Source organism: Patagioenas fasciata, chromosome 20, assembly GCF_037038585.1.
Source record: "Patagioenas fasciata isolate bPatFas1 chromosome 20, bPatFas1.hap1, whole genome shotgun sequence".
Lineage (NCBI taxonomy): Eukaryota > Metazoa > Chordata > Aves > Columbiformes > Columbidae > Patagioenas > Patagioenas fasciata.
Window position 1 is genome coordinate 2,965,386 of NC_092539.1, and position 20,426 is coordinate 2,985,811.

At 50.9% G+C, this 20,426-nt stretch overlaps 1 protein-coding gene across 1 annotated transcript; it reads left to right on the top strand.

Annotated features, from left to right (window-relative positions):
• The first annotated feature begins 13,733 nt into the window (after positions 1–13,733).
• Positions 13,734–16,018, top strand: LOC136110333 (P2Y purinoceptor 2-like). Its single transcript, XM_065853627.2, has 2 exons — positions 13,734–14,808; positions 15,243–16,018. The coding sequence occupies exons 1-2, from the start codon at positions 13,893–13,895 to the stop codon at positions 15,389–15,391; spliced, it is 1,065 nt and encodes a 354-aa protein (XP_065709699.2). The 5' UTR covers positions 13,734–13,892; the 3' UTR covers positions 15,392–16,018.
• Positions 16,019–20,426: the final 4,408 nt, after the last annotated feature.

Below are 20,426 nucleotides of genomic sequence, written 5' to 3' on the forward strand. Positions count from 1 at the left end.
GCCACTTCTTTCACACAGCTTCTGTCCATATTTTACCTACTTGTTTTTGTGAAGAGTTGTCTGAAGGCAGGAGAGATGATGTATCTGAGAAGTGCTGGCTCTTAATTACAGCCATTTGCAGAGCACTGGACACCTCGAGGAGCAGATCAAGGCTCTGGTCTGCAGGTAAGGGCTCTTTCAGCGCTGCGGTGCCTGTGCTTTGGGATAGCCCTGCATGTGTGTTTTATCAGCACGTCTGTCTTCTACTGACGACTATCAAAGTGTGTGACAACCAAATCCCAGTGAATTTGCTGATTCTACTCTATTTGCACAAACCGAAGGATCCACGTGGGTGCTTCTGCGCCCACCAAACCTCTCCAGGACAACCCCAAAGCTGTGCCCTTGGGCTGAATTTATGCGCTGGTGTGTGCTGGGGGGCAGAGGGGAAACACCTGCAGCTTTGTGGGGGTGTCGGGGTGCCCTGGTGCCATGGGTGTCCAGTACCCCCCATACCCTGCCCCTGCCCTCCCAAACTGGGCTTTCATGGCGCTCAAATCAGCCTTTCCAACCCCTTTTTTGAACCATTTGTCAAAGAACTTACAGCTCGTCACTAATCACCGAGCTGTTTGCAAACCAACTGCCGTATTAAGAGCTGTTGGCTCTGGCAATAATTCACGGCTTGTTGGGTTTTCTACCTTATGTAGTATTAAGGGTGAACTGGTGAAATTTGTAACAAAAAATTGTGTGTTATAGTTCAGAAAACATTTTAAAGACTCAAGATTTTCGGATTTAGGTGGTGTCTGCTTCAGTACTGAGGGTGGTAAAGGGCAGAGGCAGTTTGTCATCAGTCAATTGAGCTGTTACGTTCAGCAACAAGCAGATTTTCTACACATGATTTTGTACTCATGAGAAGGTTGTGGTTGGACCCAGTGATCCTGAGGGTCTCTTCCAAACAAAATGATTCTATGATTTTATGATTCTAACACCTGATACAAAACTAGGAGTAAGTTCAATGAGTTATCCTGCCGCTCTTCCCCAGTAACTTCTTTCTTTGTTTTTGCATGAAAAGCAGCTCTCCCCTGGAACAAAGGAGTCACGTTGTCTTTACTCATTACAAGTTGCATATGTATAGAATATCAGTGTTGTCTTTAGTCTAAAATCCCTCACTATGCGTGACTTGTACCATACATCAGAGCCCATCTCCCGCAGCCTGGCAACTGTCTCTGTTGCTATGGGAACGGCTCCACTATCCTTTCATGGAGAGCTCACAAATATTACAATTTTCAGAGCTGCTAAAACACCTCCGGTCCCTGCTTGATTCATTCACTTGCTCACTCCCATCCATCAGATCTTCTCCTCCCAGTTAACAGAGTTACTCAGCACTTCTGGACTGATAAATGAAAGAACATCGCTCAGCTGAAGGAGTCACACAGGACTTTGAGGTGCACATTTGATTGGGATGTTGATACTGCCGCTGGGTTTATTTAATATGCAGACATACTGCGTAATAAGCATCCCCCAATGTGCATTAAATTTGTACTTAATAGAAAACTATCAAAACCCTTGTCTTCTGCGCACTTGTCTGCAGTTATATACCAAAGAGCTAAAGTTTCTGAGAAACATCTGACCTCAAGTGTTAAACCCCCAGGTAATGTAACTGGAGAAGGTTCCTCATGGGAAGTTTATTGTGAGATTGTGCATTACGTGGCTGTCCCACCTGTCCTAGAAGAATTGCACTGACCGACATCCTGAACCCTGCTCTGTGTTAGAGCTCCAGCCCAGGGCTCCGTGTGTTTGTGCAGGAGCTGGGGAGATCACGGGGGTCACTGTGTGTGTCCCTCATCTGCCCTGAATTGGCCCAGCTCCATTAAGCAAAGGTAGGTTGGTCCATCTGCCTTCTTACTTCTAGATTATCCTGATAAATAATTGTTGAAGACTTGCTGTTTTACTTATTGAAAGATTTCACTGGAATAACACGGATTTTGTGAAAGATGCACTTAGAAACACGTGCGAGATACTGATTTGAAGTGCTGAAAAAATGGCGCGTTGTTGTCGTTGTTCTATTTACACAAGTGTCAACAAGACCAGGCGATGCTTTTATCCTGCTAGAAATACCAGGCACGTGTATGGCACCACGTCCCGGGCTCTCCGTGGGGCAGGCCCAGAGGATCTGGTGTCACAAGAGATCTCAGCGGAGCGAGATCCTGCACCGCTGAACCAAGAGGCGTCGGGGCTGGGAGGGGAGCTGTGCTGTGGGATGGATGGGAAGCTGTGGCGCCGGGGTTTCCCTGCACATCACGTACCCTGACAGAGCTTTGCTGCTGGGTGAAAGAGCAGCTGAAGATATAGGTAAGGAACAGCGTCAGAGCGTGAGGAGAGCGAGCAGAAGATTTCTCAGCTGCAGAACACTCCGTAACGCTCTCAATCAACATTGGCTCAGCGCAGCCCAAAATCCTGAGACGCTGGGAACACACAGCTCGGAGATTCCCTCCTCATTGACTGGGGGGTTAATTTATTCTTTACAGCCAGACAGAGCTCCCGTTGCAGCCAACGCTCCCCCCACCGCCAAAGGGACACTGCCGCTCCTGCCCTAAGAGTGGGGAGCTCATGGCTGCAGAATAACGCAGACAAAGCACGAGCGAGAGGGAGACAGGAGGGATGGAGCCCCAGAAGATGTGATCCACCCCATTAAAGGAGCCGTCCGTAGCCTCTGCAGCTGTGTTTATACTGCTTCACGCAATAGGCACCAGCCTCTCATCCCCCCCGGGAGATTTTTACAGCATTAATTCACTCTGCACAAAACCCAGCCCGCCAGGCTCCTCTCCAGCAACAACCTTTCATCCCTCTGGCTCCCCCCGCTCCCCAGAGCTGCACCCTCCGGCCGACCCCGCTGCACACACCAAATGTCACCTGTGCCCAATGAAGCAGACCCCGAAGTGCCACGAATGGATCCCAGGATTCTCATTTTCCTGCTCTACGTGATGATCCTGCATGAGCTGGTGAGCGGCTGGATGGAGTACCAGAAGCAGATCGCCAAGCCCAAGAAGCAGGCGGGTCCAGTTTGGTCCTCGAGGTGAGTTAAAGCCTGTTATGTTTCCAAAATAATAGCTCAGGTGTGTTTGGATGGGGACGGGTGCCTTTTGTGTGCGTACATTGGTCATTATGGATGTGTGCATGTGTTTATAATCTGTTGTGTATTAATACAGAGAGGTAGGATTAAGGTCTGTTAATCTTTTGACCCTGTATTGTCTGAACATACTGTGCATCTGACACACTCGCAGATAAATACACCTGTGAGGCTTTTTTTTTGTGAAAATGTGCTATAACTCAGCATATTTCATATGACTCAGGTTCCCAATCAACATACCTGGAAGAGAAAAATGTGGGTAGCACAATAAGCTATGCTTCATGCATTATACTCATCAATGAGGCACAAACCTCTAGAGACTCTGCAATCGGAGTATTTCATGTTAAATCACTAGTGTGCATGTCACTATCTCACCGTCCCCTCCCACTCTCTGGGCTGTGCCCACTACACTAATCCTGTCCTTGTTTTCTACCCAACAACAAAAATGAGCTGTAGAAATAAGGGTATAAAAGAAAAATGCCGCATGTCCTTAAAATTCAAATACGTTTCTGCAAACATTGTTCACGTCTTGTTCACTTGTAATAATATTTAGGGTGATCGTGGTTTTAGTATTGTTGGGATGCTATAATGAAAGATATCTGGACAGCTATAGGTCACCTGTGTGGTTAGAGATTCACATCCCAGGACCCAAAATTCCCCTCCCGACAGATCTCAGGCAGTGTCACACCAGCACCTCGGCGCTTTGGACCTGGAAAGACATGGATGACCCAGTTAGCTCTGCTCTGACGGCTGCACGGGTGTGCAGAGATCCCGGCTCGCTCCTGATCCTAATCCTCTGATGGGCAGTGATCCCAGCCGCGATTACAGCCCCGTGCACCCCAAAGGTGCCTCCACAGACCAGGGGCGCAAGGATGCACCCACAGCTTGCTGAAAATCAGTGGCCAGCAGATAGCAGTGGCTTTGTCTGCGGTTCAGGGATCATTTCCCTGGCTGAACTGCACCTTGCGCTGTCTGGTTGTACGAGTGGAACGATTTGCGCTGGGAAGGCGGCCATGGGGGGGAACAGCTCCTGCAGAAATAGCTTGAAAGCCATGGAGCTGGCTGGGTTGAAATTGAGGTTAGAGGCAGATTTTCTCGCTGTCTTCAAAGAGAAGCACAGGGAAGCATCAGAAAATAACTTGCACTGAGGTCTGAGGTGCCTCAATGCTAGAAACAGGATGCAATACAGGAAGCTTAATGGAATAATTTTATTTATCAGCTGCTACTGAACAACTTGCATCAAGCAGCCAGAACAATGTCATAGGCCTGAGGGTTTTTTTAAGAGAACCAAAGGGAATTAGATACCCCATCAAAACCAAAAACGGGGTGGGGGAGAGAGGAGGCATCTAACCCAGCCTCATTTGGGGAGGTGGAGCCAAGCTGGATGATTTGTGCAGGGTCCTGCACCCTGGGGGCATCCCGGCCATCTCCATCTGAGCCAAACACGCACCCACCCTGCCTGCTGCCCCTGCTCAGCTGCTCCAGCTGACTGCAGCCCCTTCGGGAAAGCAAAGCCACCGGGCCTGTGTGTGTCACATGAATCCTCACAGGTCCCACCATGAATATGTGAAGCTCTGTGGCCCAGAGAACTGGGATGAATTGGGATCCTTAGTGGAATTAAGATTGTGCTGCATGGATACCCTGATTCTGGTGCAGCTGAAAGGAGCTTGGAGCCAGGGGGGGGTTGGGCTCTGCTCCCAAGTAATGAACAACAGGATGAGAGGAAACGGCCTCGAGTTGCACCAGGGGAGGTTGAGGTTGGATCTGGGGAACAATTTCTTCCCCAAAGGGCTGTGGGGCATTGGAACAGGCTGCCCAGGGCAGTGCTGGAGTCACCATCCCTGGAGGGTTGGACAGACGGACATGAGGTTCTCAGAACATGGGGCAGTGCCAGGGCTGGGTTGATGGTTGGACTCAATGATCTTGAGGGTCTTTTCCAACAAAATGATTCTGTGATTCTGTGATTCTGTAAGTCACCCAAAACCTTCCCATAACAGCTTAAACCTGAGATGAGGGCAAACAAACCTCCTTGAAGGAGACGCATGTGAGGCCACCCTGCTTCCCAGCACAGCCTAGATCTGGGTGAGGATCACAGAGGTGAAGCTTCACCTCCTGCCACAGGGTTTGAGCTGCCACCTCCCCAGCCTGTTAAGTAATTAACTTGAAAACCAATTAGGAAATTAAGTTATAAAGCAGCAAGCTAATTAGGACATGAGAGAGCTGTCTCCTGTTTGCACCCTCAGCACAGGCAGGGATTTCAGGGCTCTTCCTCCTTTTGTGGATGTTGAATAGTAACAAGCTCTGTTGTAAAGCAGCGTTTTCTCACATTCACAGCTTTTCCCAGCTCTGTCTTCCTCCGCTCCTGGTGTGGCTGGCGGCTCCCCCACTCCCTGCCTCCATTCATCAGCCGCTCCTGGCATCCCACAGCGCTTCTGCTCCCGCTCGCCTTCCCGGCACCGCTTACGGGCACGGGGGAGATGGTGTCTGGATGATGCTTATTGGTAAATCCACTGGGGATCACAGGAGGAACAGCTCTGAGCAGCATCTAGAAAGAGGAGGGGTCACCATTGCACTGCCCTTTTTGCAGGCGTGGGGAGCAAACGTACTTCATCCTATATTTATTTCTCTGTAAATTCCTGCAGACACTGTAGTGCCCCCCATCAGTCTGTGCACTGGCAGGAGAACACGCATCTTTGCGAAATCTAGATATAAAAATGAGTAGCGAAGGTCTGAGCCAGGAGGAAGGAAAGAAAAGCCTGGTACATAGGGCTTAGGAAGAGGAGAAATGCCTGGGGTAAATGGGCTTGAGGATTAAACCATCCCAGAAGAGCCTTCAGTGAACACAGCCCCGCTGCTCCTGCAGCCGAGCCAGCTCTGCCGGACTGTCCTGGGCACCTCCACATGGCGTGGTTGGTTCAGTGCATGGCTGGTTAAATGTGTGGTTGGTTCACAGCACGGTTGGTTCACGGCGTGGTTGGTTCCCACCCTGGATAACCTCCTGAGAGAACACAGGCTGTAACAAGGGTGGCAAAAGCCCAAAAAAGTGCGAGGTGTGAATAACGTTTGGTTTACTGGTTTTAAGGAAGACTGACCAAAGGTATTTGAAATGGAAGTTCTGAAGAGCCAAGGGGCTTGGTTTCACTGACCCATCCTGCCAGAGCGGGTGGTCCTCAGGGCACTGACAGGCTGTTTATGGGGTCCTGAGCTCACACTTGTGCACTTATAGTTTAGCAGCTGTTTCCAAGACCCCCTGAAACAGGGAGGTCCCCATTGCCACTACAGGTGTGTAGGAGAGGCTCACCCCTGGGTCTCCGCGGCCGCGGCACCTGGAGCTGCAGCAGGATCCAGCACTGGCTCTTCTCTTGGTGGCAGTGGTGGTGAAACCCATTCTGCTGACCAAAATTCCCTGTCCATTTAGGAGCCTCCACGGGATGCAGGAGATGTGCCCAGCTCTGCCCCACACCACTAACGATGTCTCGCTTTGTTCCTCACCAGCAACACCACCAGATCAAACCACTCCAGCTTCTCCAGGCCGCTGGTCCACTCGGTGCGCAGGGAGAGGTACCGGGACTGGAGGAAACCAGGGAGGATCATCCGGAAAGCCTGAGGATGCATCTGTTGGGGAGCGTGGGAGGAGATTACGGAGCCAGAGGTAACCATCCATCCTTCATGAGGTCCTCACCGACTGAACCACCTCTCAGTGGCAAGCGGCACGAGAGCATCCTCCAGGCACCGTGATCTGCAACCTGCAGCTTTCTCCTGCGCACCGAGCCTGGCACGACCCAGCAGGAACGAGCCCCTTCCCTGGGACCTCGCCCCTGCGTGGTGAGGAGCTGGGGTGGAGACATCTCAGCTGGCAGCAGAATCACCAGAGGGACGAGGCTTTTGCCACCCAACACCGCAAAGTGACTTTTCTTTCTTCTTCCCAAAGGGTTGAGTAGATGGAGGGTGGATCTCTTGGGGGAAGAATGGAATTTGCTCCTGCCTGGGAAGCCTCCAAATGGTTTCGCTCTCCTCTCCTTCCACCCAAGGGCTGCGTGGCCGGTAAGCAGCATTTCCCAAAGTGACCGGAAAGTCTTTGGTGTCCAGTTTGTCACCATTCCCAGGAGAATTTGCCTCCACCGAGGCACCCAGGTATCACGACACTTTGGAAATGCTGGCTCCCCACTAAGTCTCATTCCCTGGGTGTCTGTACGTGTGTTTTCTGCTTTTCTTCACCCTTGTTAAATGAGCCCCTCTGGGGTGGAAGGGGAAAGCGCCCTGAACCAGTGACTCAGAGTTATGCCACCAAATGCAATTTACTGCAATGACCTCGTAATTACATTTCTTTAGAGCATTCCCAGCAGTCGAGCCAAATGTAAAAGCGACTCTCTAATGAGCAGATAGATGAGAAAGGAATACAATATTGCTCTTTTATTAGCCTCTGCGATTTAAGCATAAAATTAGATTTTTAGAGGCAAAAGTCACTTGTCACGTCCCACTGCCCCACGTCGCGGTGTTGTTCACAGGATGGGAACCCCTGAGCGCTGGGGGGATTCTGACACTGAGCACCTAACAGGAAATGTCCGTGGCCAAGCTGCTTGCCTTATTTGCTGAACAGAATGTTTGGCTCAAACACAGCCTGTTTTTCTCGTTGCCAACCATTTATAAACCTGACTCAGGCTCACAGACGCATTACCCAGAAGTAGATAGGGAAGGGAGTCAGAATAGATTATTCATTCATTACCAGAAGTAGCCACATTTGCACATTTGTCTGCTGCTCGGCTGTTTGCAATTCGTTCCTGCGGGTTGTGGGTTGTTGCTGTGTTTGCTCAGACCCCTGGGCCACAAAGTGGGGCACAGGGGGGCTGCGAGTTGTCTTCTCCAAAGTGAAACATGAAAAAAGCTGGCTGAACCCTGCTCCTGAAGTGCCCGATCCTCTGGGCCAGGCAGGCTGGAGAAGTAACTCAGGTGCCGTATGTTCAACCGGGAAGTGGTTGAGTCACCATCCCCGGAGGTATTTAAAAGATGTGTAGACATGGTGCTTACAGACATGGTTTAGAGGTGGATTTGGCAGTGTCAGGTGAACGATTGGACTCAATCTTAAAGGTCTTTCCCAACCTAAATCATTTTAGCAGGGCCTGTTGCGATAGGACAAGGGGTGATGGTTTTAAATTGAAAGAGGGGAGATTGAGGCTGGACATGAGGAAGAAATTGTTGTCCCTGAGGGTGGTGAGAGCCTGGCCCAGGTTGGCCAGAGAGGTGGTGGATGAACCATCCCTGGAGACATCCCAGGCCAGGCTGGACGGGGCTCTGAGCAACCTGAGCTGGTGAAGATGTCCCTGTCATGGCAGGGGGGGCACTGGGGGAGCTGGGAAGGTCCCTTCTACCCAAACTGTTCTGTGGTTCTATGTAGACCTGTGCTGTTAGTGGAGATGAGTTTTTGCCTTGGGAGATGAAGTTCATGCCTTGTGTTCAGGTATTTTTGCAAAAGCAGATAGGAGTAGCAATTAACACTTCCTGCACATTTCAAAGCGTCAACTCTGCAAAGACGAGTGCCTCAACTCTGGGACACTGTGGCTATTTCCCAAGGCATCCGCTGCCTGTCCCAGTACATGCAGGTACATCCGCAAGTAACAGAGCAACAAATGGAAAGGGTGTCAGGATGAAAAGTATTCTGAAAGTGTTTCTGGGTGGTGAGGGACTTTGCTTTCCCAGAGCTGAGTCTGGTCTTACAAGGGATGTGCAGCTGGATTTCTCCCTGCTCTTCTGCTGGACTGTGTGTGAATTTGCTGGGAGCACTTGCTATGCAAAAAGTGCTTAAATTAGTTACTGAAGTGGTGCAGGGTAGGACTGGCTCCCAGCTTTAATGGGACAGACAGACCTGAGCAGGGACAGACAGACCGGAGTGAGGCACACGGGTGTCCCGATGGCTGCACCCTGAAGGAACGGTGAAGGGGCAGGAATGATCTGCTGATCACATGCTGGATTTATCCCTGGAAATATTGTCACGTTTACATCCAATAAACACTTTTACATATCTGGTGTTTACATTGTCTCTGTTCTCATTCAGACCTTGCATCTCCCTCTACTGCTTTTGGCTTTCCCAGCCCGGGAGCCAGCAATGGTGGTGGCTGGAGCCACCCCAGAGGGACAGCTGGTGCTGTGGGGGGTGATCCAGTGTGGCTAAAAGCATAATTCATTCTGAATTTATAGCAAAAATGTTTGTGCTCTCGTCCTTTATGCAGAAGAGCATATGACTGCAAACCAGAGTCTTATTGCGCATGGTTGTAGGATTTGCTTTGGAGTTTCTTTGCAAATGTTCAGTTTGCTCTGCAGCTCTGCTGGAGAAAGTGCTGCCCAAGGAACGCACCTCGTGGTGGGAGCCGATGGTGGCAGAGAGCTCAGGATCCACTGGTCTTCATCAGTGTGGACCCCAAAGACCCACGGGAGGGATGTGACCAACAGCCCAAGCCCAGAGCCCTGCGGGGTCACCCCCAGGTGGTATTTGCACAGGTATTTGGGTTGACCGAAGGCCGATGCGGTCACGGGCGGCCAGCTTGGATCTGTCTGCTGGTGACTTCAGTCCCCTGGGGGGTGTGGGTCTGATCCTGCGCTCCCACCCCACAGTTCCCCCCGGACACACGTTCACCCTGCCTGGGGAGGTGGGTGACTCCTCAGCGAGGAACGGCTGTGCCCAAACCTCACAGTACACAAGAAATTACTGCAAACAGGAACTCCCGAGAAGACACCCCATGTGCTGTAGCCAGAAACGTCTCTGCCACAGAAGCAGCACAGCTGCTGCACTGAGCCACGCTCTTTATTATATAAAAACAAGGAAAACCCGCTTCCCCCCCCAAAAAAAAAAATCATAGAATCATTTTAGCTGGAAGAGACCCTCGGGATCATCAAGATCATGATGCCGCTCCTCACCACGATGTGCAGCTGTTCTCTGCAGGGTGTGACGGAAAGAAATCACCTTGTGTGGCTTCAGACGGCGCAGTCCCAAGGCAGGAGGCTGTGGGGGCTGCTGGCTCTGCTCTAAATAGACCCTGTGGGCTGTATGCTAAACCACACTTTTCTTAGAAACTTCCCTTTTGGCTTGAAATGGTTCAGACAAGTTTCCGACCATTCGCGGCGAGCCAGGGAAAGCCCCAATCGCCCCGGTGCCAGCTGCGAGCAGGAGAGCTCAGGGAGGTTTGAAAGCATCAAGTTTTGGGCATCTGTGGAGTGACCTTCCTGCACGAACTGTTCCTGTCTGCTCCCAAAGGGTTCGTTGGGATGGAGCATCAGGATTTCACCCTCTGGGCTTTTAATCTCAGCTGTTGATGCTGTCCTGCCTTAGGAAGCAAAGGGTTTGTACAAGTTAGAGCTGGTGGCAACGAGCTTCATGAGTTGAGCTTGGAGCAGAAGACTGCTGGGGTCAACACACCGGAGATATCTGAATATCTCAGCAGAGTCCTTTGGGGCTTTTCTTTTGGAAAGAAGCAGGGAGTTTCAGAAACTCACATTTTGTGACCTACAGTGTGACGGTTGTTTGGAGCATTTGGAGCGACGCAGGGGCACATCACCCCATCCAGATCTGATGAGTCCACTTAATCCGCAACTTTTACTGAGTAAAGAGCACCCCAAAACTGCTGCCTTTACATGCTGCAGCTGAGGTCTTGGGCTGGGTCAAATGGGAGAGCTGGAGCTCCCTTTGGTGTCAAATTCTGCCTTTTAGGTTACAGCTACTCATATTACTTGGAAACCCCAGCGGACAGCCCAGCTGCCCCCGCAAGGCCCTGGGGCTGTGGTCACTGACCTGCCAGCAGTCCAGCAGTTTTGGGGAGCGGTGTCACCTCCTCCTGCTGAGCTCTGCACCCCACGGTGCTTCCTGCTGCGGCTGGACCTGCTGCTCGGGGGTGTCAGGTGATGTGCTGCTCATCAAACCACCCGCTTCACCCACATCCTGGACCCCCGGGGACCCTGATCCGCTCACCATCTCCTGGACCTTCACCTGGGGAGAGCAACCCCAGAGGCTCCTGCTTTCGGAAGCTTTTGAGCAAAACTGAGCTGTTCTTGTAAAGCAGCTGCTGCTTCTCCTGCCCGTGGCTCTCTGAGCTGTTTCACTCCTTTCCCTGCAGGACCGGGGGTCACCGGAGCCTCCTCCCTGCCCATCAGTTCTTCTCTCGGCCAGGCTGGGGGAGCCGGGACCTCCTGCCCCGGTCGCACCACGGACTGACCTGGTGGCTCTGGTAAGTCTCCCCCACAGCTGCGTGCGATGTTTTATTCATATTCTGGTTTAACAGGGATCATTTCTAAAGGCAAAGCTCTCCATGGGTGTCAACCCATGCAATACTGTTCATGTTTTATAAGGGCTGAAACAGGTGAGGGGTTTTTTTGAATAAAGAGTGAGCAAAATCCCTGCAGTGCTCAGAGATGCAGGGCTGTTTGCTGGTCCTGATTCCTCCTCTTTATATTAGATTAGCTCTAATTCTACTTTTGTTCTCCAGGTGTGTGGCTAATGGCTTGTGTGATTCACCTTTAAGTTAACTGAATTGTTTTTTCTGGCTTTTCCTTTTAAAGTTAAAGCAGATTTCAAATTTTGGAGTATTTTTAGGTGTTTTCTTACCACTCCATTTTTCTCCTCTTACTCAGAGTACAGATCTTCTGCCTCTTTCATTAAGAAATTACCGCACATATTAAACTTCCTTTCTTAAGAGTGAGCATCAAATCCAAGCCATGGCTGGCGTGGGGAAAACGAAGCCTGTGACCTTGTGGACTTTTGTCACCCTGAGAGCTGAGCTGGTCGTTGTGCCACAGCAGCTCTGCTTGGGGTAGAAAGGAAAGGATCCGCTTGCTGCTGGCGCGGCTGCTCCCTGCAACAGGGTGGGATTTCTGGAGCTTCGTGGATGACGATGCCACAAGGCAGCAGCAAAACATTATTAAGAAGTCCTTAATTTGGAAAGGTTAAATTTTTGGGAAAAGCAGTGAAAGACAAAGGAAACAAATGGTTGACGGCTGCCATAGCCGTAGACCTCTCTGTGTTAGAAGCCACTGGCTTAGCAAAAAAACCCCTTGGGTTAGACTCCCAGTTTTACCCAAATGGGAGCTAAAGGCTAGATTAAGGACTCCCTGTTTGAGCCAGGCCTGGGGAAGCCCTGGTGAGGATAAACTGGTTCTCAACCCCTCCTGAGCTGTTCAAACCACGTTTCTTCATCAGCCACCATATTCAGCCACCCTGGAAGGTGTAGTTTAATTGCAAGTTCATCCAGGTGACTGAAGCCAAGAGACACTGCAGGTGTCTCTGTCTAAAAACATATCTGTCATGAAAATGCCTTCAAGCCTTCTTTCTCCGCAGGGTCTGTCCCTATATGGACATATGCTATATGGAGCTGTGACCGGTTGAGAGCATCTTCTGCAAATGGCTCATTACACAGAGCCACGATCCCAAAGTGGCTCTGAGCGTTTTTGGGAGATTCTGGGATGTGACACAGTCATACCCCAGAGGCAGAGTGAGCAATGGGCAATACAAGAGCCAGGGTGTAAATCCAAGTGCTTAAACATAGTCAAAAGTGTCTGATTTCAGAATCAGCCATATGTACGCATATATGGATATATAGATGCACCATCCCTAGAGATGCTTGAAAGATGTATGGATGAGGTTCTTAGGGACATGATTTAGTGCCAGAGTTAGGTCATGGTTGGACTCGATGATCTTGAGGGTCTCTTCCAACCAAAATGATTCTGTGATTCTATGATTATGATAGAAGTGAGGCTCCCAAATGGTCAGGGGTTTACTGCTGGTGAGACACCAAGGAGCTTACAAGCTGCATCCCAAAAAGGGACAGGCTCGGTGCCCGCCAGGCAGAGCTTGGTGCTGCCGTGATGGTCTCACTCCTTATCTCATTGTCGTTCCTGCTAGCAGGAATCTGGCACAATTTTGGGTCACTCCATGGTCACCATTGTGCTCCCTGGGAAGAGCAGCTTTGGAGGATGCTGTGCCCCAACCAGCCTCCCCGCTGCTGGCAATGAAGAGGCAATAAAGGGTGTGAGCTGGTGTGGGTGGAGGGAGCCACATCTGCCACCTGCCCCATGGTCCTCCAGGAGAGACCCAGCCATGTAGTGGAGATGCCCCCGTCACCAGGCTGTGAGTGAGCCCAGCGGGGTGTCCTGTCTGAGGGGGCAGTGGGACAAATCTGGGGACAGCAGCTGAGCAAGGAGGGCGGAGGGTGCCCGGGGGCTGCCCTGTCTGCAGGGCTGGGAAGTCTGGCAGAGGGAGGAGGTTGGCGAGACACTTGCGAACTGCACTGTAACAAAACCATCTGAAATAATTGTAGTGTGTGGTGCTGGGATCTCACTGATTACTTTAAATGGAGAGGGGTTTGGAACCAAGCAGTAGCAGTATCTTCTGTTTCATCTTCCCCCATGAGCAGCAGTGAATGAGCTGCTCCTGTGGTTCCTTCATAGCCCTTTCTCTTTCCTTTGCAGCACAAAGTCAGGCTGAGTGTGGTGGGTTTCAGTTTGATTCCCATAAGGTCATATATTTGTGTATGAATAGCAAGACCTGGCCCCTTGCACCTGCCGGGTCTCCTCCTGTGGAGGATAGGGTAAAAATGGGTCAACTTTTGGCCACAGATCTTCATGATTAGGGATCATTTGGAAACCTGCCTCTGCTGGTTCCGCCACTGTTGCCTCTGATCCAGCTCAGCCTTACGATGATGAGCTCCGGTGGTTTCACTGTGTTCTCTTTTCCACTCCATCCTTCGCAGGTCAGCGCAGAGGCTTTTCCTACATCCCTGGAGCCGCTGGCCTCCTCTCCTCCATGAACACCAGCGTGGACTGCATGCCCCAGGGGCTGCCCCCCGCCATCCCCACCCTGGGGACCCTTCTCCTGCTGGCCAGCGTCCTGCTGAACGGCGCCAGCTTCTGGGTGTTCTGCTGCCGCATCAAGCAGTGGGACCCGGGCATGATCCTGCAGTTCAGCCTGGTCCTGGGAGATATGCTGATCATCCCTGTTGCTCCGCTCAGGATTTCCTACCTCAGCCTTGGCAACCGGTGGCCATTTGGGCAGTTTCTCTGCCAGTTTGAAGTGTTCCTGCAGAGCGCCCACGTGTACAGCAGCGTCTATTTCCTGACGCTCATCTGCATCCACCGGTACTTTGTCGTTGTACGGTACAAAAGCGAGTCCCTCTGGAAGAAGAGGAGCTTCTTGAGAAAGCTGTGCTTGTTCATCTGGCTCGTCCTCTTTGTCCAAGGGCTGCCTCTCTTCTTCCTCAAGACTTCAGTTATTAATGGCTCAGCAAAGTGCCTAAATATTCATCAGTCAGAGTTGTCCTCCGCTTACTTCTTCTACAACATGGTTTTCATTGGGCCCTCTTTCCTCCTGCCCCTTGCCGTTTCCTTGACTTGTGGAGCTCTGTTGGGAACTGCCATTGCTAAAGCAGCAAAGAAAAGCTCCAGAGGCAAGAAGATGAAGAGCAGGTCTCTGCAGATGATAACGGTGTCTCTGGTGATTTTTGGTGTCTGCTTTGGCCCTCTGCACATCTGCAGGACCATTGCCGTCATTGTGAAGTACTATGGCATGTCTTGCAAGCTCTTGCACCAAGTAGAATTTGCCTACTATGTCAGCTGGGTGTTCACCATGGCAAACACCTGTCTGGATCCCCTGATTTATGTGTTTGCTAATGACAAGTTTAAAAGGAGCTTGCTGACTCCATTCAAAAACGCCGGGGCATCAAGTGAGTGTGAAGGGTCCGGGAGCCATCCCAGACCTTCCCAGAGGATCCAGTGGGGCAGCTGCTGCAGATTCAGACCCTGAGCTCCCCCCTCCTCCTGTTCTGTCCCAGGTCCCCAGAGCTATGGGTAGCAGCGCTGCAGGAGTTTCAGGGTTCCTCTGTGTTCCTCCAGTGTTATCCAGGGGTTGTTCCTGTGGGGAGGGACTCCCTGGGCTGTAAGGAAGCTCAGAGTAGGTGCTGCTCCTGCCAGTACCCTGGGTGGCTGGATCTCCCAAATGTGGGCTTCTTTACCCTGCCAAAGTCACCAAACCCCGTCGGGTGCAGGGGGGAAGTCAGGGAAGAACTTACACCCAAAGTCATCCACCATGAGGAAGTCCAATGAAAACCACCATGAACTTCTTGCCAATGAATGTTTTGTGTTTCTTCTTTCCCATCAGGAGCGGTGTCTGTGCGAGCACTGAGCCGAGGAGCGTGCAGGGCTGAGTCCTGCATCCCAGCACAGGGGAAAGTAACCCATGTCCAGGAACCTGATTGTCCCTTGGACACCCAGAAGTCGGCATCTCCCCAGCCCTGGAGACAGTCCTGACCTGAATGCTGCTGTGATGGGACCTGACGTGCATTTACCCATCAGTCACCTCTTTCCAGATGAGGGTAAAAGGTGGCAAATGTTGAACCATGGATGAACAGTACAGGAGGGAGATGCATGGACAGGGAAAGGTGCTTTATCAGCCTGGTAAGAACCCCAAATTTAGTCTATTGGAAAGTCCCAAGAAACTGAGTCCAGACTTATCCCCAGAAACTTTAGTTTAAAGGCCTGCAAGGAGCTACCTCCACCCCACCCTGTTTTTCATGCTGGAAGATGCAAGAAGGCAGTGCTGGGGATGCTGGATGCACAAGTTTCAAACTGGACTTCGATAACGGAAAGCAAGGTGCAAAAATGACATTACAGAGCTGTAACGTCATTCACTTCAACGCTGTGTGCGCCAGCTCTTCCCTGTCTCGCTTCATCTCTGTGTAAAAGACACCCAGCCACGCAGAGTTGTCCTGAATAAATGCAGTTGCACCTTTGAGCAAGATTTAATGCTGTTATACAGTGGCAAACTAGGGGAAAGAATGCAACGGAGCAAATGCTAGAGCCAGGAGCGGAGAGAGGAGATGCTCTTCTAGTTAAGGCAATAGCTTGGAAGTGCGGGGTTTATTTTTAGGCTTCGCTGTAAACGTACTCCCTGAGCATGACACAGGATCCATGTTTCACTTCTCTGTCTCTCAAACTGGTCTTTCCCTTTAGCTGTCTTGCCTCTTTTAACAGAAAACCTATGGTTAGAGAGAGTAGCTGCAATTTGCTGTTTATATCAGCAAAGCCAAACCCAGAGATCTTGGTTCTTGTCTGGGTTTTGTGAAGAACTTTGTACAAATAGCAGCACTTATTACAACGGGGAGAAAGTCCACATCTCCTGATTCATTGGGCTGTAGTTGGGATTTTCGTGAAGGTTTTGGTTCCCAGGGCTCCAGTTCAGCGGATGGCACCGAAGCAGGGGCTGGGATGGAGACTGGGGGGGACGTGTCCAGTGCAGGGGTAGGTGCAGAAATGCAGATTGCAGGGTCTGCTCTAATGTACCCCAACAAATAACATGTTTATCCTAGGGCAGGTGACTGAGAGATTTATTTTCTAACCTGGCTTCTCCCTACTAATTAATTCTTTGACTAATCCCTGCCCGTCTGCCTCACCGGGGGTTGCTGTGAAGCTTAATTGAATTTGTGTCTATAAAGCGCCTTGTAAGCTCAGAGGAAAGGTGGCGTTGCCTGCTGTTAGTAGGGCTCTTGCTGGATAAATCCTGTTGCAAAACCCAGAGCTCTGCCTCACGCAGGCGCGTGGGCGGCAGCAAACAGCGCTTGGTTTCGGGCTCTTACGCAGAGGAGGAAATACTGCTGTGCTCTTGATTTGCTGCATAAATAAGGGGACGTTTGCCTGTGGAAAAGGAGCCTGTCCCCAGTCACAGCGTTTGCCAAAGTGCCCTGCAAAAAGATGAAGCCCCATATTTCAAAACCCAGGTGAGCAAGTGATGGGGAGGAACCGAAGCAGGATAATCCCCTTTTATTTCACCAGGGAGCGTAACTCTGATTTTGATGATAAACACTTCTCCAGATCAATATTCACCCTTCTGTTCTTAACTATCTCCCAGTTAGTAATTCACTCAGGACAACCAGCTTTAAAACCCAGGGTTGTTCAGGCAAGTAAAGACACAGCAAATAATCAGGAACTAAAAGGTATCTGCAATCCTGCAAGCCACTGTATCTCATCCTACATTTAAAACCCCAAACCTACTACATGCACCACCACAAATCCTATTATCTTTCCTTGGTTTGCGCAGTTATTGAGCATTTAGCAACTCCAGTAAAGTCACCCCATTCCAGTCATGTTTGATTTGAAGAAACTTTTGGAAATATGGTCCCTATTCACTTGCGATCCAGAAAGTAATTTTTAAGCTTTTAGTGTTTTAAGGTGATTTTCTTACATCTTTCTGAGATGAACTTGTGCATTTATAAGGAGCGTGACCATACCATTACTTGGTTAAATCCAGATTAACACTGCTCTATAGCTGCCTCTGTACCGGATCTGGTCCCTCGCCCTGAAGGAACAAGACAGGCCCCTTGCCCAGGGCACCAAAAGTCTGGTTCACAAGGCAGACACAGCTGGTTTCTGGCTTTGGGCAAAGATGAAGATGCTGATGGCTTTGGATGACTGACCTCTGCCACTTTCAGGTGTCCAGATCTCAATGTCATCTTTTCTAACTATGTTTAAACTGACAGTGGTTCGCCCCACCCCAAGCCCTCGTTCACCCTGAATTGCAGCTGAGGGCTGAGATTGGAAAATGGGAATCAAATAACTCACCATGGCTGGGCAGAAGTGGGGAGGGAAGCCCAAGCCCAGCAGGACTGTCACAGGCTATGGTTGGTGATGAAGACTCATCTCCAGATTGGTTCACACTGATTGATCCTTCACCCACCCAAGGAGGTGATGAGCATCACCTGTTCTGCACAGACCAGCATGTGTGAGCATCATGGAGATTGCTGTCTCTCTCACAGGGCCATGATGCGGGATCTATTCCCTTAAAAATGCACAGAAGCAGCTTGAGGTTTCCAATAATATTCCCCGAAGAGAGATTTTTGGTTTTTTTGAGGCAGGGAAGAGCCATCAGGTCCTGACTCACCATCCACACGGCAGAGCTCTCATGGCACAGACTGCAAAGGGCTCAGTTACTGGCTGAGCTCTCCTGAATGGTGGTGATCAAGGAAACAGGGTTTATAATCCTGTTACCGGTGTCCTAAATCCTCCTGACTGCTCAGGGAATGGCTGCTGGTGGTGCTGTGGTGGATCTCAACGGGATGGCTGCAGGAACACGTTTGGTGTCATTTCAATGACTTCAGTCCTTGCACTCACAAGAGAGAGACCTGCAAATAAACAAAAGTCTGACTTAAGCATTGCAGCTGGTTTTCTGTAGAGCATGATGATCACCTGGAAAAGCCCTGGTGAACCCAGGCCCAGAAAGCTGCCATGGCTCCAAGTCCCCCTGTACAACCTGGCAACATGGAAGTCCTATGTTGATCCACCAGCTTTTATATTAGATTTTGGTATTTAAGCCCACTGAGCAGCACAGCAAAGGTGGTTCTGTGGGGCAGAAGCTTGTTAAAAGACTATAAACCACGGAAATGTCTTGGAGTGCAGGCAGACAGCACCTTTCCACGGTGCAGCTGGGTTCAACCTTTGGATTACACCAGCGGTTTCTTCTCAGATGACACCGAACCCAAACCATATGTCAGGCTGCGCAAAGTACAACAGCCCTCTGTTGAGGCTGTATTGTCTTGTTTTGCACTGTATGGTGCATTGCACTGAGGTTTGCATCGCTCGGTGGGAGCAGGGGTGTTATATGCAGGTCCTACCCCAGAGGCTGGAGAGCAACACCTCAATATTTCAGCAGAAAGCTGTCATTTTGGGTGCAAATATTTCATTCTGCGGCTTCCCTGGTTCTCTTTCCCACCACCCCTCCTTCCCTAGGGGAACATCAGCCTATTTGCATATTAACCAAGACGCTGGACGATGAGCTATTGAGAGGTTCTTCTCAGAAGTCAGAGCCCTTCTGAGCATTTCCAGTGGTTGCCCGTGGGAGGAAGGACCCTCTGGGGCCAGCTGGCTGCTGACATAGGGTTGGGGAAAGCCCTCAGCTTTGTCTTTTCCATCCATGGCTTTAGGATCCCGGCAGCACAACGTGGCGCGTGGGCAGCCCGCGCTCACAGAGCCTGCTTGCCCAGCAGGAACGATGGCCGCTTGCCCACATTTTTAGCTGGTGACTTGCAAATATATGCTTCCTGTTTGTGAGATGGTAAAACCTAACCACAGCCTGGATGAAGATGCTATGCCAAAGCTCAGCTTAGCCGTGGCTTGGTGCTGGTGTGAAAGCTTTTCTCCCTCTTCCACAGAGTAGCTGAGGTGGGATGGGACCTCTGGAGATCCTCTGGTCCAACTCCTCTGCTCAAGCAGGGTCACCCAGGACCATGTCCTGGTTTTTTTAGTATCTGCGAGGGTGTAGACTCTACAACCTCCCTGGGCAACCTGTGCCAGTGCTTGGTCACCCTCACTGTACAAAAAGCATTTCCCAATGTTAAGATGGAGCCTCCTGTGATTGTGACCCTTGCCTGTTGTTCTATCCCTGGGCACCACTGAAAAGAGCCTAGATTTGCCCTTTTTGCTCATTCAGGTATTTCTAGACGTTGATGAGATCCCCATGAACCTGCTCTCCTGCAGGCTGAACAGTCCCAGCTCCCTCAGCCTCTCCTCGAACATCAGATGCTTCGGTCCCTTCATCATCTTTGTGCTGCTTCCTTGGACTCTGCCTGGTATGCCCACGTCTTTCTTGTCCTGGGGAGCCCAGCACAAGAACAAGGAGCCCAGAAAAGAGCGTCCAGATGGCCTGAGAAGCCTGAGCACACAATAGCTGGTCCGCACTGACACCTCCCTTGCACCTTGCTGCTCAAAGGCAGGTACCAGCTTTTCCAAGCTCAGCTCCAAAGGATTAGCCAAAAAAATCAGTGCCAGCCATCATCAGGAGATTGTCACACGAGGTCCCAGGGATGTCCCTCCCCAGCAGAGCGCAGGGAAGCCCTGGGGCACCATCACAGAGACCAGACGTGCTGCTTGTTGCCTGCACCAGGGAGCAGCTGAGGGCGTCCCTTGCCCAAGCCCAGCACTGCAATGTGATCCCTGCTCAAACACCCGCCTGGCTGCAGAAAACACAGCTTGTGCCTGTGGAAAGGGAAAACAGAGGACAAACCGCAGCGCCTTTGTACCTGGAGGGAGTTAGTTGTCTGCCTAAGAAGAAAATAATGAAGAAATGTGTTTTTGCAGTCACATCAAGGAGCTGGAGGGGAGAGGAGGCAAGCAGGTGCTGTGCAGCTCCTGGGGCTCCGTTTGGTGCCGGCTGCCCCAGAGAGCTCTCCTGGACTGGGAGGGATCCAGCTCAGAGAGGAGGGGAGGCACAGAACACCCGCTGGTCCCAGCGCCTCCCCAGCCAGCTTCAAGGCCTTGTCCTGCTGTGCCTCAGTTTCCCTCCCTGCCCTCATCT

Excerpts from the sequence above, each read along its gene's own strand:
- LOC136110333 (XM_065853627.2), top strand. The coding sequence starts at position 13,893 with ATGAACACCAGCGTGGACTGCATGCCCCAGGGGCTGCCCCCCGCCATC. Across the intron at positions 14,809-15,242 it reads CAAAAACGCCGGGGCATCAA|GAGCGGTGTCTGTGCGAGCA; the intron begins GTGAGTGTGAAG and ends CTTTCCCATCAG.